The following is a 26,921-nucleotide window of genomic DNA, read 5'->3' as shown; positions in this document are numbered from 1 at the left end:
TCCCTCTACATCAGGTCGTTCACCCGTTGAGCTCCTCGCAGCCCGGTTATGAGAAACAAGCAGCAGGCCTGGCTCAGACCTCCAGGTTTCTGTCTTTAAAGCCCGAACGTTCTCTATAGACGAGCAAACTTCTCCCAGAGCTCGGGTCCACAAACAAACCTTTAAGGAATATTGAAGCCCCCCCCCCCTCGGCCCCTTGCCCTCCTCCTGCTTGCTCCCAATTTAAGAAAATACAAATTAAAGACAGTCATATCAATAGTGTTTTTTTTTTGTTTTTTTTAAGCCTCGCTCTTCAAAAGCAGAGAAAGGGGACTGTTTTATTTTTATTTTCCCCCCTCAGCAGATGGAAGTTCTTTTTTTAATCTTCATGTGTGAGGTTCACAGCTTGAATTAATCGTGGTGCTTTGACATGGGAACACCATTGTTGTCTGCTGCCAAAACTCCACTCGGTATATAAGCTGATTAACCAGGAGCAGTTTCACTCTGCCTTTAAACTAAAAACCTTGTATTTATTTATTCAGTATTCTTTTTTTATTTTATGAACTGGTTTTCCAGCAGTCTCCTGCTTAATACAGCAGTTGCCTGTTGTCACGAGTAAATTCACCCCTGAGGGTGCACAGAGCTGGTAAGTGACCAGCTTTTCATGAGCTTCTTTTTTGTTTGTTTGTTTTTTCACGTTTATTTATTTATTTATTTATTGTCATGTAGATTACACAGTTTCTCTGCTATCCTCCTCGTGTCTGAAGGACCCAAGCATTATTAGATACTAATCCTTTCTAATCAGATCCTTAAGGTTTGTTCATCAGTAAGCGTTAAAGGTGAGGTCACTGGTAGCTCGGGTCATGTGACGGGGATTGTGGTCGTTGTGCTGAGACATCAGCAGCTGTGGAGTGAGTCATCGTTGATATCCATATTTATTGAGAAGAAGCCGAGCTTGAGAAAATGTACACGTCAGATTCACGTGGGAACACTGAAGTGTAGTTTTGACATTTTGATGAACATACTATTCACGTCTTTACAAGACGCTGTTACCACGTGATGCCAACGTCGTCATACTATTGGCTCACGGACCAAAATATATTCCACAGAGATAAACGAAACATTTTTTTTGGACATATCAAAAATACAAACTTCAAAATGATATCTTTTGGGTAAAACCAAACTTTTATTCTGCACTTTTCCAAAAGCTCTATAGATGGATTTAAAAAATTTTTTTTAATCTATATTATCTTAAAGTACGGAGCTGGGTGCTAGCGGTGGATTAGCTTAGTTTAGTTTAGCATAAAGACGGCTAACCATTGTCCAAAGTTCAGAAATAAACAGCTGTAAAATTTCAGATCCACGTATTTTTTATCTTGTTTGTCGAAACTCGAAATGAACAGAAGAGAAACAACGGATTCTGCTTTTTAAAGGGAGCTCTGGGCTTTTAACCATTTCTTGGCAAAACCGCAGCCAGAAGCAGTGGCTTCTTGCCGTCACCTCGAAGTTGCCAGGCAACCAAGAACACAGAAGCACTGTGGGCAGATGGATAAGCTTCTTTTTTTTTTTCCACTATGATGCAACTCCTTTTCATTAGGAACTATGGTCAGAACCAGACTAGCTGTCTCTCCCAGTGCCCAGTGTGTGAGGGACCTGTCCCAGTGTGTGAGGGACCTGCCCCAGTGTGAGGGACGGGACCTGTCCCAGTGTGTGATGGACGGGACCTGTCCCAGTGTGTGAGGGACGGGACCTGACCCAGTGTGTGAGGGACGGGACCTGACCCAGTGTGTGATGGACTTGTCCCAGTGTGTGAGGGACCTGACCCAGTGTGTGAGGGACGGGACCTGACCCAGTGTGTGATGGACTTGTCCCAGTGTGTGAGGGACCTGTCCCAGTGTGTGATGGACTTGTCCCAGTGTGTGAGGGACCTGACCCAGTGTGTGATGACTTGTCCCAGTGTGTGAGGGACGGGACCTGACCCAGTGTGTGAGGGACCTGCCCCAGTGTGTGAGGGACCTGTCCCAGTGTGTGAGGGACGGGACCTGTCCGAGTGTGTGATGGACTTGTCCCAGTGTGTGAGGGACCTGTCCCAGTGTGTGAGGGACCTGTCCCAGTGTGTGATGGACTTGTCCCAGTGTGTGAGGGACCTGTTCCAGTGTGTGAGGGGCCTGTTCCAGTGTGTGAGGGACCTGTTCCAGTGTGTGAGAGACGGGACCTGACCCAGTGTGTGATGGACTTGTCCCAGTGTGTGAGGGACCTGTTCCAGTGTGTGGGGGACGGGACCTGTCCCAGTGTGTGAGGGACCTGTCCGAGTATGTGATGGACTTGTCCCAGTGTGTGAGGGACCTGTTCCAGTGTGTGAGGAACCTGTTCCCGTGTGTGAGGGACCTGTTCCAGTGTGTGAGGGACCTGTTCCCGTGTGTGAGGGACCTGTTTCAGTGTGTGAGGAACCTGTTCCAGTGTGTGAGGGACCTGTTTCAGTGTGTGAGGAACCTGTTCCAGTGTGTGAGGGACCTGTTCCAGTGTGTGAGGAACCTGTTCCAGTGTGTGAGGGACCTGTTCCAGTGTGCGAGGGACCTGTTCCCGTGTGTGAGAGACCTGTTCCAGTGTGTGAGGGACGGGACCTGTCCGAGTGTGTGATGGACTTGTCCCAGTGTGTGAGGGACCTGTCCCAGTGTGTGAGGGACCTGTCCCAGTGTGTGATGGACTTGTCCCAGTGTGTGAGGGACCTGTTCCAGTGTGTGAGGGGCCTGTTCCAGTGTGTGAGGGACCTGTTCCAGTGTGTGAGAGACGGGACCTGACCCAGTGTGTGATGGACTTGTCCCAGTGTGTGAGGGACCTGTTCCAGTGTGTGGGGGACGGGACCTGTCCCAGTGTGTGAGGGACCTGTCCGAGTATGTGATGGACTTGTCCCAGTGTGTGAGGGACCTGTTCCAGTGTGTGAGGAACCTGTTCCCGTGTGTGAGGGACCTGTTCCAGTGTGTGAGGGACCTGTTCCCGTGTGTGAGGGACCTGTTTCAGTGTGTGAGGAACCTGTTCCAGTGTGTGAGGGACCTGTTTCAGTGTGTGAGGAACCTGTTCCAGTGTGTGAGGGACCTGTTCCAGTGTGTGAGGAACCTGTTCCAGTGTGTGAGGGACCTGTTCCAGTGTGCGAGGGACCTGTTCCCGTGTGTGAGGGACCTGTTCCAGTGTGTGAGGGACTTGTTCCCGTGTGTGAGGGACCTGTTCCAGTGTGTGAGGGACCTGTTCCAGTGTGTGAGGGACCTGTTCCCGTGTGTGAGGGACCTGTTCCAGTGTGTGAGGGACCTGTTCCCGTGTGTGAAGGACCTGTTCCAGTGTGTGAGGGACCTGTTCCCGTGTGTGAGGGACCTGTTCCAGTGTGTGAGGGACCTGTCCCAGTGTGTGAGAAAAAAAAAAGACGAGAGGATTAAAAATAAGATTACGATTAAAAAAATAAGCTTTCCCGTCCAGGAAACTATCAGCTCTCGCCGACCGTCAACATGCCGCAGGACGACACGGTGATCATCGAGGACGACCGGCCGCCGCTGCTGCCGCCCCACCTCTCCGACCAGTCGTCGTCCAGCTCCCACGACGACGTGGGTTTCGCCGCCGACACGCCGCCGCTGCCGCCGCCACCGTGGGCCAAAGAGCCGCCCGCTCCGAGTGACAGGTGGGAGAATCGTAAAACACAGAGTTGCTTTCTTTTGAACTGTGCTGTCAAAGGCTTTAGAGGGATGAAGATGATGAGGAAGGACGCAGCTTCCAGATGAATCTTTCTCTCTGTTTCTCTCTCTCTCTCTCCATGTTGTATGTCTTGTTCTCGTCCGTCCCTCTCTTCCTTGTCTCCAACGCTGTTCTTTTGTTGTGCTTCTTCTTCTTCTTCCTCCTTCTTGTTGCTCTCACTTTCATCTTTTTTTTCTGCCTCTCATTATTTCTCTGCCAGCCGCTCGCGTTCTTCTCTCTAAAGCGCTCGTTTTCTCTGTTATTTTACATTCTCTGAGCTTCTTTCTTTTACACCCCCCACTCCCACTTCAGTCTTTCCACTTTTCCAGCTCTCCTAATTCTTTCATAGATTTCTCCTCCATCTCTTGTTCACTTTATTTTGTTCTCTCTCTTCCAACGGCATCAGTTCAAAGAAGAAGGTCTGAAGAGTGAAGAAGGTCTTTGAACTTTAAAAATATATTGTTTACTTTCTCCTCATTCACAACTCTGTTTCCATTCCATCCTTTTTTCTTTCTCTCCCTCCCGTAGTTTCTCTTTATTTATTTGAATTTCAATTATCGACATGTTTTTTTTAATACAGAAGAAGCTTAAAACATCTGTTATCTCGACCATTCATCTGTTCTTGTCCTTCCTTTCATTGCTATGATGCCATGTTTCACTGTGATAGAACAACAAAGTACATCTTATCTTATCTCCCCCCTCCACACATCCAGCTCCGTGAATCCAGATGAAAGTGACCCGGACGGCTCTTTCCAAAGGGAAGGCTTCGGGCGCCAGAGCATGTCGGAGAAACGCACCAAGCAGTTCGGGGACGCCTCGCAGCTCGACATCCTCAAGACGCGCAAGTCCAAGAGCATGGATCTAGGTACAGCAAATGAAAATGAAAGATCCACGTGGCTTCTGTAAACGTGGGCTTTTTGAGTCAATTCCAGGAAGAGGAGACGCGTTGTCCAAGAGCAGGGACACCCCATGTGCTTACAGTCACACACAGGCGTAGCCATACCGGACATACAGGAGGTGGAGATATTATAGACTTCTTAGCCTCTTCCTTCTCATGTCAATTCTTTAATTTTAAGATACAATTCAAGGTAGAGCATTTTCTACAATACTTTGCCTCAGCCATATGTTTAAACTTAGAATATGAGACGTGTCGGGTTATCTCAGCGTGTCCACATTTCCACCTCGGCTACTTCGTAAAAAAAATTTTTTAACGATCTGATTTCCTGTAACCTCGAGCACTTATCTCTGCATGCCCCCCCATGTGCTTCAACCGCCACCACCCCCCTCTTCTACTTCAATGTATTCCACCCCCCCACCCCCCACCCCCCTTGTCCCGACGCTGCGTCTCCCACCAAAGTCAAGAACTTCGCCGCGTCGATTCACCTTGAGACGGCGCCGCACCCGCCGCTGATTGCTTTGGCCGCCAACACACAGTCTCTCTCGGCTTGCGCTCTCCATAATCACATCTAATCTCCCCGACCAGATTGCCCGCTCTGTGCCGTGTTGATATCACAACAAGTCTTGATTGCTATCCTCAAACCCTCTCTTCATCCCCCTCTCTTCCGCCTCCCCACTTTCCCCCTTCTGCCCTCCGCCTCCTCGTCTCGCATGGTCGTCCGATGCTAATTGACACAAAGCCGTTTGTGATGTTTGCAACCTGGATGCCTGCATGTGGAATGTCATTTTGCACTAACGAGTGCCCCAAATGTTTGTACCCCTCCCTTCTTTCCTCGCCTTTCCTTTTAACAGTAGCCGACGAGATTAACCTCACCCCTCGACCCTCGACCAACGCAGGTAAGGCACTGAAAAGGTGCGGCGGCGCACTCGCCACCATCACCATCACCCTTTCATTTTGTTTCTTCTCAAGGTGCACATCTAAGGGACTGAGGGTTACAAGTGGTGTTTGACTTGTACGTATGAGTGAAAGGATGCGGGTTCCTTCAGAAAGTATATCATGTTATACCGCATGATATTTTATTATCCCATCACATTTAGCGCATTCTGACTCAAACGCCGTAATTGATCCAGCAAAGGAGGAGATTTACCTGCACTATAATGGCCCTTATTGAAAAAAAAATGCTGTATAATGTTCATTTACACAGTTTTATTCAATCGGTACAACAACAACAAAAGGAGTCAAACTCGCTGCTCTGAGAAATACTGCAAATGCAGAAAAAACAAGGGCTCACCTCCAGCAAAAAGAAAATGTATATCAGTTTAAATGCAGGCTATATTTTGACTGTTCCCACAGCTTTACCCATCAGACGGCCCTTTTTAGCGTTATCTCTGCTCTCTTCAAAGCCACCAGACTCCTTTTTTGACGAACAAAACGAGCCGCCCCACCGAATGCCTCCATCGCTTCGTGTGTCTGTGGCGCCGAGTGAGTTCGGTGAATCCAGACTCGCAACACAAACCAGCGACGCTCACTCAACCACAAACAGCCAAACTATCCCTTGAAGCTGCCGTCGATAAACTGCAACGCTTGGAACCTGCAGATGTTTCAAATTAAAAGCATACTAGGAAAGGAGATTGTGTCCCGTGAGCTGCCGAGGGGCTTTAATTTGAAAGTATCTCTGCAGGAAGCGTCGAGTTTCATTGACGGTAACAAAGTGGCACCAATTTGAATTAAGTAGTGCACGAAAACAGCAGGTAATGTAATAAAGTGCAGCAGAGGAGAGTCGGACAGAAACATGTTGTCGCGCTGCTGTGGAAATAAACATGAGCAAGAAAACTGGTGAATATAGAGAATGCGGAGTTTGCATTAACAGCAAACATGCAAATTAAAATGGAAGACAGAGTAGGCTCTAAATATTATAAAGCACACTTACAAAATATGGTATAAGTACAAATACAATTCAGTCTTCACTATTGGACTGTTTGAGCTTCTCTATTTTAAAGTCTAAAACTGTGGATGTCATTGCAGCTTCTCTACAGACAGATTGCTTCAGATTTGGATGAGAGTTGTTCCTATGAATCATATTTCTTTGGACTGTCTTGTCCAAGCTTCCTGCCTTTTCCTCTTTGTATGATGAGATACAATAAACAGGAATGTTTAATCATTTTAGGGACACATTGTAACACTTTGGGGAACACATGTAGCTGCAGAGTAAGAGGAGGGTTTTGCAATGTGTGTGTGTGTGTGTGTGTGTGAGCTGACAGCGAGCCATCTGTCATTGTCAGCTCTTGTGTGTTTTTACTGTCGCGGCGAGTGAATAGATATCGCCGACTTGGCCAATTGGAAGGACAGATCCCTCTTAAAGGGGGGGGGGGGGGGGGGGGGGGGGGGGGGTCGAAAGGTTTGGAGTGTAACATGGAGACATTCTTGTGAACTTCTTACTCAATAGTAAAGCGCGAGGACGGAAACGCTGAGAAGGGGATCAAAAAGTGGCCTTAGTGGAAAAAAGCACAAATTGATATTTCCAATAGTATTTTAATACTTATATTTTCAACCGCGTGTGGGCGGCCGTGAGATGGAGAAGAGATTGTTTCCAACTTTCTGTCCCATCTTGATTCGGCAAGGAGAAGATTGTGTTGCATATTGATGATAATAATAATAATAATCGTTGCGCCGCTGTTCAGTCTGAAATCGAGTGGTCTGCTTTTACATTGAAATGTATGAATGTTTTCATTTCACTGACGAATGTTTAAGAGAGTATCTCGTGTGAACATTTTCGAGAATGTGGAATCTTAATAGCCATTCAATGTGTCTAATGTTGTGGGCTAATAGATTTCACCCTGGTTTGTTTGTTTTTGTTTTTCTAAGCGTGCACGGTTTATTTTCACATTGTGGGGGCCCCCTTGTTTCACTTAACCAAGCCCTCTCTCCCAGAGTAAACACAAATGACCCGTGGTCCATTTCCCAAAGCCTAAACACAACCATCCTGCTAAAGACCAACGACCGTGACGTCTCCTCCGAGCTGCGATTGGCTGAGACGTTTATTGACACACGGCCACCGCCACATGTTGAACGAGGACAATGCAGGACAGGCGGCCAGAGCTTCGCGCAAACTTTTTAATTTTATTCATTTCGAGTCCATCTCGTGACGTCGGTGCTGCGTTAATCGTCGCGGTGCAGCGCCGCCCGGAGCTTTGTCACATGTCAACACCACGCCGACCTCTCATCGCTGCAGCGCGACCGCCCTGGATTTGTTGTCGCAAAGCCTGTCGCTGCTTTTTTTTGGGATCGTGTTTATCTGCACAGGAGTGGGAGTGTCACTCTGTGCAAACACACCGGCGCAGATTACTCAAAACAGACTGACTGGTTGCCAGATTGGAAATAATCCCCTTTTTAATTTCTGTCGGACACCGTACGTGAGCTGTGTTCCCAGACCAATTTAGTGTTTTTTATGTAAAAAAAAAGAAAGAAAAAAAAAGAATGGACACTTTTTAAAGTATTAGATTCCAAATATCCCTAAATGCGCTCTCTGAGGCCAGGTAGGCCGAGACGAGGACGATATTTCATGACCAGGTTATTGGTACGTCTCTGAAAAAGACAATAAGTTTGTCGTTTTGGCGACTCAATGCCATCTGTCAAATCTACAACACGGTGGGAAATATATATATTTCTTCTCCCGAGACTGCCGCTGAGGTGTGACTTTAGTGAATGGCGCCGGGCGAAGTCTTAAAATAAAGTGTCCGTGCAGCGTGAAAAGCCTCTCAGTGAGACGTTAAGGGAACAGGACGGGCTGATGAGAATGAATGGGAGGCCGTTTGTTCACTCATTTTCCATTTCTATTTTTGATCTTCGCATTTCTTTTTTTATCGCTCTGTCTTTTATTCTTTATTCGGCCATGTCTCACTATAAACAAGACGCTTGGTAATTGTTTTTTTGTTTTTGTTTTGTGTGCTCGCTTCCAGACTTGCTGTTTGAGATTATTCTACAACAGTCATTTGAATATATTTTGTATCCTAATTGAACGCGATAATTGCAATCACCCCAAAACAAAAAAAAAAGCTGTCAATATCGAGTTATTTCTTTTCTAAAGGGCACACAAATTGCCGCGGCACCGTAGCTTTTAATGAAAGTTCCTCAAAATGTCGCTGCTTCTGTCTTTGACATTTATTTTTCTGTCCTCACCCCTCGTTTTATTTCCCACTGTGTGCTCTTCTCCTCTTTCCTCTCTCTCTCTTTCTCTCTCCCTCTCTTTCATTCACTCTCCTCCCTCATGGCCCCTTGTGTTAATCTATCAGGCCTTGTGTATTCTGCAGCCATCTGCTCCAGTAGCTATAAAGTGACATCACCCAAGAGATTATGACTCCTCCATTTACCTTCATACCTCCCCACCTCATCTCTCTACTTGTATTAGCCACCCTACACGGGTCTCGGCATGTGAAAGGAGCCATATGGGAACTCAAACTATGCCCCGCACCCCAACAAATAGTCTTAGTTTAATTAAACTGTCATGTTTCTGCTATTTTGCTGATGGTTATTTTCATTCAGGGCCACGTCTCGTAATTGATTTTGTCGTCAGTCAGGAGGAATGTTACACACACACACACACACGCGCGCGCGATCGATCGATCGATCAGCCTCCTTCTTGGTTTAAACATGGTGTGCTGTTGTCAGAGTGGCTTATTGGTCCTCTGAGGTCGAGGCACGTTCAGGTAGAGCAGGTGCTACCTACTTGACTCTCTGAGCAAAGACTCTCCACCAAAGCAATAGTGGGTACGCCGATGCTTTGTTCAGCCTGCTCTGTTCTCCCACATTGGATGTCACAGTTCTAGAGGACATGACTACAGCAGGATGCGGCCTGGAAACGGTCACAATGTGGTTCGGTTTGGGCACCAGACCCACGTGGTTCTGTTTAGGCATTTAAGTAACGTCTTTTTTTTACAAAAAGAAAAGTTAGAGGTTGCAGCCTGATGAGTATGTGGTTGCTCGTTGTTTTTCCATTTGCATTTACCGCGTGTGCGAATGATAGTTTCGGTGGACGTTCTCCTTGAGGCTCACTTTGAGCTCGGCTGTAGCACATCCCAGAATCCACCACAAAAGCCCAAAATGCACTAAACACTGTGACGGCTCTGAGGTCACGCTCGGACCGCTTTAGTTGTGGGTCATTGTGGCGCTGGCGGGATGTGGCCTGTTGTGAAATATGCAAGTCCGTTTTTCTGCTGGAAAAAAAATAATCTCTCTCAATCCGTCCTCCATAGTGGCATCGTAAAATTACGCTCATGATCGTGTTGCATCTGTCGCACGACATCATCCTTTGTGCTTGAGTACATTTAATAAACACAGCCAAGGTCAATGTGAACGTATTGATTCTGGACTGATTTAGTTATTTATTACTGCACTAAAGGAAGTGATTGGGAGGCGCTCAAGGAATAACAGCAAGGTATTTAGATGGTATCTGCTTTTTGTCATAATAATATTGTTGAAACTAATAATAAGAGTCTGCAGATTGAGGCAGCTGTTTAATATTAGTAGCTAGTTACCTGAGATTGGTGTAAAATAGAAATGGACTGAAGTTGTCCATTAGGTACTGCAGTACTACCACAGTACTGTATACAATAGGGTATTGATGGCGACTTTGTTTACTCACCAGCACATGCCTCTGTATCTTCCCGTCAGGTTCTTCCACAAAGGACGTGGGTCCATCGCTCGGCCTGAAGAAGTCCAGCTCGCTCGAGAGCCTCCAGACGGCCGTTGCGGAGGTGACCCTCAACGGGGACCTCCCCTTCCACAGGCCACGCCCTCGCATCATACGGGGGCGGGGCTGCAACGAGAGCTTCAGGGCGGCCATCGACAAATCCTACGACCGACCGGCCGCGACGGAAGAAGACGACGAGGGCATGGAGACGCGTAAGATGTCCACCATTTTGCATTTTTTTCACCCAGACGTTCATGAGACCGTCTTGTTTTCTGCAGGTTCGATCCCAAAACGTCCATCAGCTGGGAGTCACCGTCCGTTATCAAAGGAACTTCAACCTCGGTCACTCTTTGACTTCCGTAGCATGTCTGGCATATGAAAGTGTACAATCGCGTTGCATTTGGATCACTAACTAAAACTTGGACGTGGCTTCCATACTCGTGCATGGGAGTGACTAATGCTCGATGTCTGGCGGCTGGTTGTATCACGGCCTGTGGCAATAAACTGCTGACTATCCACTGTGTTAGAAGTCAAGATGCACACCGTGAACATCAGGCGTTTCTGAAGAGGACGAGCGTCTCGTCGGAAAATTGGTCGCGCTGTCTGCACCAAACAACAATATATTCCAAGTCACTGTATCTGCTTTCCCTTTATTTTCTATATTAATTCAATTTCAATTCAATTCAGTTTATTTTAAGGAGAAGTAGTTCAGTAAGCCACTAAGTCCTGTGCACTGGACCTTTTAATGAATGCTTCCTTTTGAGGTTTAAATTTTTCGATTTTAATTAATTGAATTTTACTTAGAAATGTGAATGACACAATATGGAAAGTTTATTAACATAAATATTTCCATTGTTGCCACAATACAAAAAAAAAAGCATAATCTCCAAGCGCAACACGTACGTCTGGGAGTTCTTTCCCAACGAGGGGTTGTAATTATTTCACAATGTGTACATATCAGATCACGAAATGCCCAAAGCTGTGTCGTGGACGTGACTTCAACCTTCTCTCGCTCCACTTTTTCATAATTTACTATTCAAATGTCTTGTGCTCATAGAATAAAATAAGAATCGCTGATGTTTTTTTTAAAAATGTGTCTTTCATGCCACAAAAGAAATCGCTTTCAGAGTGGGATTCTATAATAATTTATATCCTTTTTATAGCCCAAATAATTCGATGTCTCCTTTCTGACGTTAATCTCATATTCAGTTGGCGTAATATGCCCTAATACCATCAAATAGCAATTTCCCTAATTTTATATGATGGTGGCTAATGGTTTCTAAAGATTACTATCCGTGATATGTAATTATTAAAAGTGCCTTTTTGCACTTAAGTGGCATAATAGCACATTTATGAGACTTATAGATTGAATGAGGCTTATGGGTTTTCCTATATATTACAGCTCTACTCGACAATACTTAAAAAGACCGTGTCCTCCCTTCTCCCCCCACGCTTCTCTCTGTGTTCTTGACCTTTTTTATGTCCTCTCTCTCTCTCTCTCTCTCTCTCTCTCTCTCTCTCTCTCTCTCTCTCCCTCTCTCCAGTGGAGGAGGACACGGAGGAGAGTTCCCGATCGGGGAGGGACTCTGTGTCCACGGTGGCCGACCAGACGCCGCTGACCGCCGCCGCCGAAAAGCCCCTGGTCAACGGCACCAATCGCACCAAAGAGGAGAAGAAGAAGGAGAAAGACAAGGGAGGGAAGGAGAAGGAGAAGGAGAAGAAGAAGCAGGAGGGAGGGAAGGAGAAAGACAAGGCGAAAGCCAAGAAGGGCATGCTGAAGGGCCTCGGGGACATGTTCCGGTAAGGCCCGTCCCAAGATAAGCTTTCAGAAAAGTGCAGTTTAAATACATTCGTGAAGGTATTTCTTTATGTTCCACGTCGAGACTTTATCTAGGCGTTCTAACACAAACGGGTAATAAAAGTTGCGTAGAAGAGTCTCTCCTCTGCAGCCGCGTGAGAGAACATAGTCTAGTAAGTGAGTACGCAGTGTGCAGGGAAGCTTCTCCTGTGTGACTGTAAGCACATTGTGGAGCAGAGAGGTTTTTTTTTACTGTTATTATTATCGGCCTTAAATTACCAGGTAGGTACGTCCGTTGGCACGTGGACAACCTGTAGTATTGTTTCAGGAGGGAAAACATTAACCATGCTTTTTTGAAAGGTTTGGATTCATTTAAAAAGGTTCTCAAGATTTCGTCTGAGTGACTCGGATGAACGGGACAGGCCCGAGCCGTGGAGGAAACACTAATTAGTCTGCAGACAACTTGACCTTTGTGGTTTTATTTCCCCGTTATTAATTCCGTCTCTGCAGCCTTTTACCTGCCAAACAATTCCTTATAGCTCCGCTGACAGGCATTCTCTATCCAGACACATCCCATTAGTGTAAAGTCCATACATTTCCTCCCCTTTCTCTAGCCCCATTACCTTTTGGTGTCTAGGTCATTTGGTCTGTCCTCCCTCTTTTTTCCGATTGGTTGGAAGGCCTCTGGGGCCAGCCAGTAATATATATAGTGTATCATATTAGCCAAAGTGGCGGTGACAGGGAAGGGAAAACAGTGACTCTTCTCTGAGTGAGGAAGGTAATGAGATCCACAGAGATGGAGAGAGAAAAGAAGAAGGGAGTTAGAGTTTGGAGACTGATGATAAGTTAAACCTTGTAAGGGAAAGAGAGATGGATCAAGTGAGCTGGAGGAGGCTCCCGACAGTGAGATGTCACAATGCATGTGGATTCAACTTATCTAATGTCCTATTAGAGCGTCAAAGTTTTATTCTTGACCCTAAAAAATGTAAATGTAATACAGATATTCTCCACTCGAGGTCCACTAGCTTTTCATGGGTCTTTTCAGAAATATCTTCGTCGGCAACTGAAAAGCTCCAGCAAAGCTTGTGAGGTGATTTTCTTTCTTTCAGGGCCGCACTGAATAGTTAGAAGCCCCTCCCTCCCTCCCTCCCCCCTCCCTCCTCTCAAACACAGAGTGAGCAGTGTGGCACTCTCTGCTGCTCAGGGGATGACGTCATAAAATAAGCTTCAGTCGAAAAACTCAATAGAAGCTTTGAAATAAAAAAAAATAAATAAAAATTACATTTTTTCTTGCGATAACATCAACATGTCTAAAGTGAGCACAAAAAAACCCATTCATAATCACAAATAATTAGAAATACACCTAAAATGTGCTACGTGAAGGGTTGAAGCCAAACAGGTGGGATCGCTTCAAATGACGCCAGCTTATTTCTAGGGAGTAGAGACACACACACACACACACACACACACACACACACACGATGGAGCAATCAGTGGGATGCACAAATACTGCAAACCTGTACTTTCAGTCGTAGCTTTAGTAGAGAACACACACAAACATTGAGACAAATATATATATATATATATATATATATATATATATATATATATATATATATATATAAATAAAACGTACTTGCACACACACACGCACACACATATACATACATGCGCACACAAATCCAAAGGTAATCTCTTGTCCTCCCGTACACTCACAAGACTCATTGAAATCTCCGCCCTTGTCCTCCTTCCGGACGATGACCATTGGCGCCCACCGTCGTGTCACGGGCGCTCTGATTGGCTCAATATTATTCTCATCGGATGTGCTCCATTAAAACCCCATCTGACTGCCCCGTTTGATCGGCGCCCAGCGTATACTGGCAGAGGACAGCTGCGCGCCCCAAAAATAACCACGCGGGATGTATTTTTTTTTTTATGATTGATTGCATTGTGACTGTGTCATAGTGCACAGAAGTCATGTATTTAGGTCCCTCTGCTTCTGGCCAGGATTGTGTTGTTTCCATAGAGGTGCAGGACTTTTATAATAATGAAGTGAAAACACAGAAAGGAAAATGTGACGGGAGCAAAACACTGCATGTGAGGGGTCAGACGGGGGTCACGATATAAACATTTGAAAGGCACTACTGCCTAGTATGGCGACGGATCCACGTTGTTTGATTGACAGGTGAAATGTGGAAGCTACAGTTGACACCTCAGCAGTGAGCACTTAGTAGCAAATAGTTTCCAAAAAGGAATAAAAAAAATGAAAGTTGAGCAGAATTTACATGTTTCCCTTGGTGACAGCATGTCACGATGAAACGAAATGCAAGTGTGTGTGTGTGTGTGTGTGTGTGTGTGCGTGTCGGCCCAAACCACAGAGGGCGGATGAGTCGAGAGCAACCTCGCCGTTATTATTATTTTTTTTTTTAAAGTGTATGAAAGAGCGCTGACGACTGGGATGAGAGGTGCGACAGTGTCAGGGAGCTTGTACTTGTGTATAGTGTATGCACGTGTGTAGGAGGAGTGTATCAGGAGTGGGAAGCCTGTAGAAGTCAGGAGTGTGTGTGCTTATGTTTGTGTGTGTGTGTGCGTATGTGTGTGTGTGATCAACAGAGCTGCCACTGACTGACCCTCTCATGTCTCGAAGGCCTCACACTCAGTCCCAATCAAAGCCTCATTACCATCAACCACTGCCAACAGAGCAGCCTGCCAACACTGTATCCATCTCTCTCTTCTCTCTCTCTCTCTCTCTCTCCCTCTCCCCCCTGTCTCCCAGTCTGTTGGCTTGGCACTGGCAAAGACGGTCGTTGCCCAGAAATTCGAGGGCTGCACTAATTTTGTGTGTGTGTTTTTGTGCGTTCTGGTCGTCAACAAGCCTGAACATGGAAAAGGCTCACGCCGCATCAAGCGTCGTGATCTGTCGCAGAGGAAGCGGCGAAAGGCCGGTTTCTGACCGTTATGTTATGTTTTCGGCCCAAACGTCCACCTGGACTGATCCGATTTTGGTGGTCAAAGGTCACTATAACCTCACGAAACACATTTTGTGCCATGAACCAAATATTAATGTGCTAATTTAGGATCAATTTATCATGATCATTGTTTATTAGAGGGGGGGGGGGGGGGTTCAAAGTGTGTCGTGGGTGGCGTGACGTTCAGACGTCGTGCTGCGTTCAAGGGAAGCGAACCGAGCATGAAGAGATGGTCAACAAAGCGCTCATAATGTTGCGTTCACTGGGGGCGTCGCTCGTCTTTCCCAGCTGTGCCTACGAATTAGGACTTGACTGGCGGCTCTATGAGGCTGTCGCGCTCGTTACATCACAGACGGATAACTTGCTGTTCTCAGGTCCCACCGGTGGAGCACACGTCTAAAGCTTGGCGAGGTCAGGCTTAGCCCCGCCCTCTTTTTTAGCTGGATGATGATGATAGCATAACGTTAGCTTGTGTGTATGCTAATGGCGATCGTCAACACATAAAACAATCGGCATGGCAGCACACTCAATCTGACATGTTCATCGCAAAGTAATGGCCATTTATTTGTAACATAGTATGTTTTCTTTTGTTTGTTAGCAGGATTAGCAGTAACACACTGAATAGAATCAGCTGAACATTTTGAAGTCGTCTTTTCAAACCACAAAGAAAGCCGTCAACGCCTCTTTATCAATGGCGTCACGAGACGAGACGGGCCTAACTGTGCCAGGAATATAAGATCATTAAATGCCCCCCCCCCCCCCGTGTCATGGTTGGTACTTGGCCTCCTCTTTCAAAGTTTTCCCACTCGGTCATAAATCTCGGTGCCTCTGTGTTTGTGGGTGTGTGCGTGACACGGAGAGCCGGGCCGTCTTTTTAAGAGGCCGTTAATGAAAGTTAGTGGTGTAGAGAGAGAGAGAGAGAGAGAGAGTCCACCGTCCACCGCCGTGATAGATCACTCCCGTGCCTAGCTCACTCCCGGGCCTAGCTTTAACGGCGAGCCGTCACTCCGAGCATTTTGGGGGGCCGCTGCAGTTAAATTAATCAGGTAATGGGCCGTGGTCTCCCGGCCCCCTCCATCTTCACTGCGGTTTCTCCCCCTCGTTCCCGTCTCTCGGGTTTTTCTCCGAAGTTTTCTCTTTTGGAAACTTGGGAGCGAGCTGGTCGGCGCGACGCGTCCCAGAAGCCTTTGCGTCACCACCGATATGCGCTCGGCGACGCCACGTTGTGCATGGGAGGAGTTTGTCTTTCGGTCTGTCCCTCTTGTTGGTCTGCTGGGTTTTTGGGTGTGTGACAGTTTCCGTGTGTGCGCGTGTCTAATTCGATACAAATGTTGACATTTTGGACAGAAAGGGACGTGAACTTTTTATTGTGTTTGAGACGGTGGAGAGGTGAAAGGAAGGGAGGGGGGCAAAGGTCAGGGATGTTGGTGTCTTTGACCTGTTTGCTACTAGAATAACAACTCTTCTTCAAAAGTTATATTTTTAGATATGGAAAAGTCATTGGATAAAATCCCCAGCGCCCGTGATGACGGAGAAGCCGGTTCATGTCTGACTTCTTCTTATGAGAGCTGCCGAGCCGCTGGGCAGCGTCTGTGCACTTTGAGTTCGTCCTCAGCGGTTCTGCTGGCGTTCTGTTTCTGTTTCTTTTGGGGGGCTTTAGTCCACCGGGCTGCAAGTCAGAGGATTTGATCCATTCCCTTCTTCTGTCAGGAATATTTTAGCTCTTTGAAGGGCTAAAACTGAAAGACATAATTCACAGACGATAAACGTCACCAATTAGAAAGGAGATTAAGGTTAAGGGAAGTTGTGGGGAAAAGTCAGTTTTTTCTTAATTTGTTTGTTTCTTTCTCTCGTTGTTTAAGAAAAGAAAAAAAACATTTATATTACAAACAAATGATTTATTCTCACCCTAAATACATTGAATGGAGTATCCGTCATGTATCCTCTCACTGTCCCGTTCATTCTAATCCTCTCACCTTTATTCCCATTCAGTGTTGTCTTGTTGTTGTTGTTGTTTTCCCACCATCAGCTTCTCTCTGCGCATTTTTTGTTCTTTCTCTCATCGATTTACTTTATTTCTCTTGTTTTCAATTCCCTTTCTTCTGTATTTCATTCCATGCACACATCGAAGTGTCTTTTTCTTTCTCATATTTGGACAATTTACACTCTTCCCCTTTAATTCCTAAACGCACTCACCTTGCACTGTTGGGATTTTCACTTCTTTGCTTTGCGTTTGATGCACTTACTTTTTTTTATCTTTCTCTTTAGTTCACTTTGCTCTGTCTCCTCTTCAGTCACTTTCTCTCTCTCTCACACACACACACACACACATCACACACACACTTGTCTACACACACCTCTTGATGTTGCCTTTGTATTCTTCCCTGTAGTTTAGCTCTCGGTCTTAATGTTTCATTCATTGCGTTTCTCTTGTGCGTGTTCATCTCTCTCTCTCTCTCTCTCTCTCTCAGCGCGGGTCTCTTTTTTAAGTAGTAGATATTCTCTGTGGACCAATTTCCTCTGTGAATAATCACATTTCTCCAACGTGGCTGCAGCTTTGAGTCGATCAAGCTGAAATATCTCTGTTTCGTTAAGCGGCCCACTCCCTCCCTGTGAATGTAATTACCGCGCCGGGCCGAGTCGACGCCTTCTCCGATCACCCCCTCCTCCAACTTTAAACCAATGAAATTAGGTTTGAACCTGTGAGAACTACATTTCAAGCGTTCGCCTCCATCGACCGTGGAGTCAGACCCGTTTTCTTTCGTGCCGATCAGCTGATTTGTGTTGAGTTACTGTGTCACGTGTTCTACGAGCGTACTGGCGATTAATGTCTTAGTTTCAAATAATTTCCTCCTGACCCCAACTTCCCATCTGCTCGCTGCTCCATTTCTTCACACTTGGGGGGGGGAATTGTCTCGGGAAGAATGATTGACAAGAAATAACAAAAAAACAAAATAATAAAGTATTTTTATTTTAGTTAGTAATTATCTTAATTATTTTGGGGTTTTTTTTGTGTGTGGATTCCAGGTTTGGGAAGCACCGCAAGGACGAGCGGCCGGGTGAAAAGATGGACCGCAAAGGCTCCAGCAAGTGGAGGTCGGAGGAGACGCAGGTTTCAGATGAGGAGACGAGGAAGATGAGGATGGAGCAGGAGAGGTGAGGTGCTCAAAGCTGGTAAACCTTTCTGCTAAGTGCTGCAGTGGAGAAATGTCCCTTTGTGTCTGGACTCTAGTGCGCTTTGCAATTTTGGATCAAAGAACGAGCGGGGAGGAGGGAGAGGGGGAGGGGGGGGGGGAACCAAATGCGAGGCTCCGAGGTCGTCTCCACTTTTTCTTCGATCTGCAGGAGGCTTCAGTTAGTGTATTTCAAAATAAGATTTTTTTGTGCTGCTGTAAGAAAGAAATATCGTGTATCACGGAGTGTAAGAATTCCCTCGATTTTTCCCAAAACCGTGAAGACGGTTCGTGACCAGCAGTACGAGAAAGGACACGAGCGTATCTACGTTGTAAGTAACGTCCGACTGTGGATTTAATGACTGCTGCTCACAAAAGCAGCACCATGAAGGGGAGACTCGATCCAAGATGGGGTCCTGACGACAGTTCAGGAAGTCTTTTTTTAATCTCCCATAATAACTGGACTGGCGATGTATTTTCGGCTTGTCCGTTCCTCTCTCTCATTTCAGACTTTGGGGGCCAGAGCTGAACATGTGTTGAGCCACATCTCATCAATTTGTATCATAATTCTGACAATTTCGGTCGGAGACATGGATATAAACTTAACCGTGGACCAGTGATCCCAGTTTCCAACAGCAATGTATTAATGGTTTGATAAATGAAAGAAAATGGAAAGTCGATTTCAGATTGTTTTACTGTTATCAAGTCTGCCCTTGCTCTCTCTCTCTCTCTCTCTCTCCCTCTCTCCCTCTTCCTTTTTCTCTCCCTTTCTATCTCCTCTTCCTTTCTCTCTCCCTCTCTATATCTCTCTATCTCCCTCTCCCTCCCACTCCCCTCTCCCTCCCCCCTTCTCCTCTCTCTCTCTTCCTGTCTCTCCCTCTTTCTCTGTCTCTCTCTCTCTCCACCCCACTCTCCTCTCTCTCCCTCCACCCCCCTCTCCCTCTTTCTCCTTCTCTCCCCCTTTCTCTCTCCCTCCCCTCTCCCTCTCTCTCCCCCTCTCCTCACCAAACTAAATGTCAGACAGGCACCGTGCCAGTGTTTTTAGGGCGGCGGTTTATAAATGCCAAGGCCTATACAGCCCTGCCAAGCCCCCCCCCCCCCCCCGCCCCCCCCAAGTTGCTTATTATTAAAATTTGGTTTGTAATTCTCTTCCTGCGCCTATAGAGCAGATAGCCCAATAATATGATAATGGCAAGTCTTTATTTTTAATTGGCTTGAGGTTAACGCAAATGCCACGTCAGGCGATGCGGTTGTTACACTGGCTTTGGTTAACGGGTCAGAATGCTCCTTTCTTATGTTAATCAATCCGCGGCTTCGCCGTTACTTTCTTGTCTTCATTATAATATTTTCTGATTCATTATGAAATACACTGAAAGCTATTCCGGATTACTAAATGTTTTAATGTCTTTTTTAACCTTATTTATCATGACTTCAATACTCTGTGGTTGCATTCTGAATAATCTCCTAGTGTGTCCTACAAGAGGTGGCGCTTCTCAATGTTGAGTCAAGTTATAGTAAATCCAGGGTGTGTTATTGACGTAAAAATCTATTCATCCAAACGTGGAATGAATGCTTTCTGGAGCCACTCTCTAGTACCCCGTAGTGCATAAGTAGAGAAGAGGAAGCCAAACATAGTGTTTGCACCTATTTCTTCATCTGCAAGAGCAAAGAAATGGACGTTTTGTTAGTGCATTTGTTTGTTGTTCTGTCTGTTGCCGTGTGACGGTGTTGCCCCGGGGCAAGAGAGCGCTCAGGGGAACCCGAGGAACAAAAATCTGCCAAATTAGGGCCCGTGCATCCGCAGGAGCTATCGAGGGACGGCCTGACGGTAGTTCGATGCTGTTTGACGCACTCCGACCTCCGCCGCGGCGTTGAAAAGTGATCCAGTTAGCCGTGTTTCACCGGGCTGCTCTCTCAAGATTCAGCCGGGGAGCTCCGGCGCCTCGCTGCACAGCGCCCATCGATTGGCCGCTGCCAGAGGCCATGCTTAATCCAGCTGTGATTGACTAAATGGATGGATTTCCTTCCCAGTTTTAAGTCTCTGGTCCCGGCGGACTCCGACCCCAAGCCAGACAAGCAAATCTAGATGGACAGTTTTAGACAGCACTGTGTGTGTGTGTGTGTGTGTGTGTGTGTGTGTGTGTGTGTGTGTGTGTGTGTGTGTGTGTGTGTGTGTGTGTGTGTGTGTGTGTGTGTGTGTGTGTGTGTGTGTGTGTGTGTGTGTGTGTGTGTGTGTGTGTGTGTGTGTGTGTGTGTGTGTGTGTGTGTGTGTGTGTGTCACTTGAAGAGCAGGTAACCATTCACATATGGAAATAATTAGTAATTGTGGACATGGATGTATTTTATAATGCTTTGGCCTTTGGTTTCAACTACCTCGGGATGCACCGGTCCTGCATCTTTCACGTCCCTCCCTACGATTGATTTATTTGCCAATACTGATGCACCTGAGATCCCTGAAAATATAGATTTTAGACGTCTGGACACAAAGACACGACCATTGATGGAAAATGATTTTCACTCTAGTTAAGAGATCTAAAACACTTGCAAAGTATCCTAGCTGGTGTATTGGCCAACACAGCTGCCAAAACTAATATTTATATATATATATATATATATAATGTGTGTGTGTGTATATATATATATATATATATATATATATTATATGTGTATATATATATATATATAATGTGTATGTATATATATATAATGTATATGTATGTATGTATATATATAATGTGTATATGTATGTATATATAATGTGTATGTGTGTGTATTTATATATATATAATGTGTATGTATATATATATATAATGTGTATGTATGTATATATATAGTGTATGTGTATATATATATATATAAAATGTATATGTATATATATAATGTATATGTATGTATATATATAATGTATATGTATGTATATATATAATGTATGTATATATAATGTATGTGTATGTATATATATATATATATATATATATAATGTATATGTATATATATATATAATGTGTATGTATATATATATAATGTGTATGTGTATATATATAATGTATGTGTATGTATATATAATGTATATGTATGTGTATATATATATAATGTATATGTATATATATATATATATATATATAATGTATATGTATGTATGTGTACACATACATTGTTACCAAATGTTGCCGCAATCTGATTAAGTTTTTTTTTCCTGTACATTTAATAGAATATAGTTTCCTTTTTCTGAATCCTAATTACCTAAAGTTGTTCCATGTAATCCATTAATCAATTTTGTTTCTACGTGAAATATAATGTAGTAAATGAGAGGTTACTAAAATATACGTGTGCGATATCATTTCCCGGGCCTTTTGGAGGGCTGAAGCTGCTCGTCTTCAAACATTAAGATTCAGATAACCGGTGTTAGCCATCTTGTCCCGCTGGACCTTCTACCTTCATGTACTTCCTTCCTGCCTTTCACCGCGGTCTATCGGTTGTGTCAGCACTACCGCTAAGAGGAAGGTTTATTACACGGTGGTTACAATAGCACATAATGGACCATTGTTCTGGCTAGATGTGGCAGAAAGGTCACTCGTCAAACACATTTCTTCCCCCATAATGTCCCATCCTGCCATTTCTATACCCTTTCATCTGCTGCCCCTGCCTCTCCTTCGGCTATGCTCCCTTTTTGTTCAGTCTCTGACTCCTTTCCTTACGAGTCCTTCCTTCGCGCTGAGAGCCTTTTCCATCTCTCGTCGAGGTCGGCCCCTGGAAAGAACGCAGTGTTTTCCTTGCGTAAATACTTTGGGACCGAAGGGGGCCAACGGCGAGGCCAAGTGTGCTCTTCCTTCCTGTCCCCATTTTAATCAGCGTTATTGTGTTTGTGCACACATTTTTAAGCAACATTGCTTTTTAAGTGCCTGTCATGTTGACATAGATTTAGTCTTAAAGGACTACAGCTGCAGTCAGCCTTGACTCACACCAGTGACCCCACACCGGCCGCCGAAGAAGCTCTAAAAACGTCCACGAAGCACTCAAGCACCATCAAATGATTTTCCGGGTTCCATATCGAACCTCAGATTCTTAGTACACAGCTTCCGGTGATTGCTATCACAGTTATTTATTTACTTGTGCAGCAATCTGCTTGTGCATGACACGTGGAGGCTATAATGACATAGTGATAAATGGTGTTTTGTTGGAAAATCCTAAGGACTTAAGACTTAAAACAATTGAAATGTAAAGATATACCTGCTAAATCGTTGTAATTGTGATATTATTATTTTTTGCGCAAAAAAAACCCATTAATTGTGAATTTTCATGCAAAAATGCTGCTACCGGCATCTCAAATGTGAGGATTTGCTGCTTTGAGATGAAATCCACCTTTAATGATCCCAGAGGGAGAAATTGCAGGATGAATGGTTCCAGCTCTGAACTGTTGGTCGAGCACATTGAAGGCGTCGCTTTGAGCTCTTCTTCCGTTTTCTTTCACCGTTTTCTGACATTTTATCTACTGCACAATGCAATTCATTGAACATATAATCAACGGGGTGATGGATGCACTTCAGCATGCACGTGCCTATTTCAGAGCCGTCTTGACCCCCACGCATGGAGGCCAGCCGTCTTTGTTCAATACTCCAGAATTTTCTCAGAAAACCACCGCACACTTCCTCTCTCAGAAAACTGGCCCCCGTTGACCCGTTCCGGGGGCCTCGGTGCACAAAGGGTGGGCGAGGCGCTGGATTGGTATGTCTGGCCTTATCTTATCAGCCACTGCACTTGTGTTTACAGTCAGTAGCTGCTGCTGCTGCTGCTTTCTCTGGTGGAAATCACTGTTTTTCCTCCGTTTATAGATAGACCCGTCAAGGGCCCCGCTCCCGTCTGCGCTGTTCGATAATCGCCGAGTCGACAGAATACAGACGCGGCATGCAGGTGCACGAGCCCTCCTGCGTCATTGGGTTAAGTGATTGGAATAAGTCATTAAAAAAAGATTGTTTCCCCGGCGAAACCATCAGGTTCATTAGCAGCCTCGTTTTTAGTACTAAAGTATTTTTTCCTTTTTTAAATCCACATTTTGTAACTCCGATGCCCCCCCCCCCCCCCCCCCCCCACACACACACACACACCCACGCACACACTTATTGTTTCATTATGCACAGTATGCACATTTTGTGGAGGAAGCGATTCAGATGTTCCGCCCGCTGAGCGTTCAGTCAAGTAGCACCCCCCGCTTCGCCGCTGCGACTGTCCCATTCTCTTTACCGCCGCCGTTAAAAAGGAGCCCGGAGAAAAGAGAGCGTCGCGATAATTGGTAGTTGTAATGCTCTGATAATTGGCATGGCTGTAATTAGGGGGGCTGCACGATAGGTAGTCACCCCCGCTGCAGCAAATGGTGTTGCCATTTATTCACAAGATAAGTGTGTGTGTGTGTGTGTGTGTGTGTGTGTGTGTGTGTGTGTGTGTGTGTGTGTGTGTGTGTGTGTGTGTGTGTGTGTGTGTGTGTGTGTGTGTGTGTGTGTGTGTGTGTGTGTGTTGTGTTTTTGAGTTCTGTATGAGACGCAAAGGTGTGTGTGAGTTGTTCTGTATGAGACACAAAGGTGTGTGTGAGTTGTTCTGTATGAGACACAAATGTGTGTGTTTGAATTGTTCTGTATGAGACACAAATGTGTGTGTGTTTGAATTGTTCTGTATGAGACACAAAGGTGTGTGTGTTTGAATTGTTCTGTATGAGACACAAAGGTGTGTGTGTTTGAATAGTTCTGTATGAGACACAAAGGTGTGTGTGTGTGTGAGTTGTTCTGTATGAGACACAAAGGTGTGTGTGTTTGAATAGTTCTGTATGAGACACAAAGGTGTGTGTGTGTGTGAGTTGTTCTGTATGAGACACAAAGGTGTGTGTGAGTTGTTCTGTATGAGACACAAAGGTGTCAGAGGTGTGTGTGTGCTAGCTATACATTAGCAGCACTCTGTGGCTAAACAAAGTGCTTGTGGGGGCGACAGACTATTATGCATTGTTTATGGTATTATTCAGTGCGGGGGTGAGGGGGTGAGAGAGCATAAATGATAGGCGTCTTCTCTCTCTCTTTAATGGAAAGTATTAAAAACTCGCATGCGTGGCATTGGCTCGTCTGGTTTATGTGACGCCGGAGATTTACGGCGGCACTCGGCTCCGCGGTGGATAAACATGTGGAAACCCGGCGAGGTCTCAATTTTCCCACGGAGTCGTCTGCACTTCTGATTCATAAAGGATTCAGCGCGGTACTAAATATCAAGCTCAACCATGTGACAATGCTTTACGTCACCGTTTCAATGAATTGAATCCTCTCAATAACTCTGTCGGTTACGTCGTTAACGCACAGCATTTATCATGATGTGCACCTGCAGTAATTGTCATCAGAGGATATGGGCAGGGCTGTTTAGATTGATGGCAATATGTGCATTGTTCTTTATTATATGTGATTCACGAGACATTAAATAGAGAAACCATTTATTCATAAAGCAATCAAATGGGAATGTTTGTACTTGGTTCTCCGGTGAAGGAACCAGACTTGGACTCCAATGGTCCGTAGTTTACCTCCATGCAGACTCTAACTGAATCCAATTAATAGCTAAATCTCTTTCGTATTACCAACAACAGTTCTAGTACATATCGACTTTTCATTGGGCTTCAATTTTAATATCACGTTGGTTCCTGTAATCAAGGCTGAATTCAATAAATTCCCCCCAGAAGCAAAACTGTACTTTTTATGACCCCCCCCCCCCCCCCCCCCCCCGCCATTGTTTTCTGAGCCAGAAAACCAAAGCATCTGTTCCAATCTTCACCATCAGGATCCAGGCCAAGACCAGAGAGCTGAGGGAGCGCCAGGCCAGGGAGCGCGACTACGCCGAGATCCTGGACGTCGGCCGCTCCCCGGAGAGGGCCTCCGAGGAGGAGCACCCGTACGCCGGCATCAACCCCCTGAACAGCTCCGTGGACAGCGGGCACAGCCGGCCCCACAGCCCCCGAGACGATTACCACCACCTCCACCCGCACCACCAGCACTCTGATTCCCTCTACACCCAAGTCGGCAAGGCCCGCAACGAGCGGCCTCCGTCTGCAGACAGGTAGGGGTGCAGTCATGCATTTATAAAAAAAAATTTTTTTAGGAGCATCGTCTTTCAATATCTAGATTTGTGTTCTAACCAGTTGCATTCTGGGTCATATTTAGTTTTCCATCATTCAACATCTTCTGTCCCATGAAAAAACAAACCAATGAATTACCTGGTCACAGTAGGCGGGTGACGGGCTGCCATTCATGGTTCAGCAACCTTTCCGCCTCCCAGTTCCAAAGCACCACCCCGGTCACGCTACGCCAGTGTCAGGTCTGCCCCGGGGGCCTGATCCCGCCTCGCATTCTCAACCATTGTAACTCCGAAGGCTCCGTTATTACGCAGCGACTGCGAGCGGCGGCCTATCGCACCTGGGAGGAGAAAATAATCACAGCAACAGAAGGCAGGTGGTAAATGTCAGCTCGCCTCCTGCTAGACACGGAGGGTGGAGGGGGGGGGGGGCATTACTCAGGAGAGGCAGTGAGTGAATGGGAACCTTTGAATATCCGTCTCTCTTTCTGTCTCCCTTGACCTTTCTACCTCTCTCTTTCCGTCCTCCGCTCTCGTCGATTCTCAGGCTCGTTTCCAGCTTGTTTACCTTCCGTGTGTCCGTGTGACTGACGGCTCATTTTAAAAATGATCACCCAGGCCCCCCCCCCCCTTGCTCCGCGGCGTCTACTTTGCATTCATACGCAGACCGATCTCATAACCCAGAGCAAAGTCCACTGCAGTGACTAATCCTCCCTCGATCAATGAGCGCAGGAGATTTCGTAGCCCTGAGATGGATTTGCAGAAACAAACGGAGAGAACCGAGGAAAAGCCCGCGGCGTGGCAGAAACGCAGGCGGTGCAGCCGAGTACATCCGCAGCTGAATGAATGGGCTCGTCTCCGTCGTGGCTTTCACACATCCCCAGATGGCCCCGGCAGCCGGTGTGTGTGCTTCAAGAGCGCTGCAGCGCCTATTGATTCATAATTCATTGTGCTGCTGTTGTCATAGTATGTTTAATTCATTTTTATTTTTCATTAAATCCCGGATGTGGAGTTGTGCAGATGCAGATACGGAGTCTTATTTAATTAGGTGAGGGAATTCTCTCACGATTTAGACTCTAATCATTGTTATATTAAAGTTAAAAGTTCACTCATTCAGCACACAAGCCCCCCCCCCCATACGATGAGATATTGTTTTATGCCTCTTAAATTTTTGCGAGAAAGAGCCCATCCCCCACGGCAACGACAACGACAACAGCCTACTGGATTAGCACGGAAATCATTTCAATGGACCGCTTTTGACAATTATTTAATGAATTTAAGTCTAAGTAAGTTTTTACTCCTTCCGGCTCCTCAAATGTGATGATTTGTTGACTTTTTTTTGTCACCGTTGTAACTTTGGCTGCGGGGAGCCTGTGATCGGCCTCTTTGCTATGTGCGTACATTTCTAGGTCAAAATAACAAGTCAAGAATGAAGTCTGACCTAGTTGCAGCCCTGGAAGTGATGACCACAACCGCTCCGGATGCTTCCGCCGGGCGTCGGAGACCAAACTTTTTATTGCATTTGATTAATTTTTTTGATTATTTTAAAGACCGGAGAGATTAAGTTGAGTTAATATTGGTCTTTTTAATTAAT

At 45.7% G+C, this 26,921-nt stretch overlaps 1 protein-coding gene across 6 annotated transcripts in view; it reads left to right on the top strand.

Annotated features, from left to right (window-relative positions):
• LOC117746238 (partitioning defective 3 homolog) overlaps positions 1-26,921 on the top strand; it is a 181,566-nt gene that overhangs the window by 110,196 nt on the left and 44,449 nt on the right. For 3 of the 6 annotated variants that reach the window (XM_034555253.1, XM_034555251.1, XM_034555255.1), the window contains 7 exons: positions 3,451-3,649; positions 4,416-4,567; positions 5,452-5,496; positions 10,271-10,501; positions 11,834-12,089; positions 18,084-18,212; positions 25,037-25,312. In XM_034555253.1, the coding sequence (XP_034411144.1) occupies positions 3,451-3,649; positions 4,416-4,567; positions 5,452-5,496; positions 10,271-10,501; positions 11,834-12,089; positions 18,084-18,212; positions 25,037-25,312 (1,288 nt within the window). Of the gene's footprint in view, positions 1-3,450; positions 3,650-4,415; positions 4,568-5,451; positions 5,497-10,270; positions 10,502-11,833; positions 12,090-18,083; positions 18,213-25,036; positions 25,313-25,479; positions 25,843-26,921 lie in introns of those variants that run through there. The other 3 variants (XM_034555254.1, XM_034555252.1, XM_034555256.1) reach the window with 2 other exon arrangements.

The sequence above is a fragment of the Cyclopterus lumpus genome, chromosome 17 (assembly GCF_009769545.1).
Source record: "Cyclopterus lumpus isolate fCycLum1 chromosome 17, fCycLum1.pri, whole genome shotgun sequence".
NCBI lineage: Eukaryota > Metazoa > Chordata > Actinopteri > Perciformes > Cyclopteridae > Cyclopterus > Cyclopterus lumpus.
Note: the sequence above shows the minus strand (reverse complement) of the source record. Positions and strands in the feature narration are given on the sequence as shown.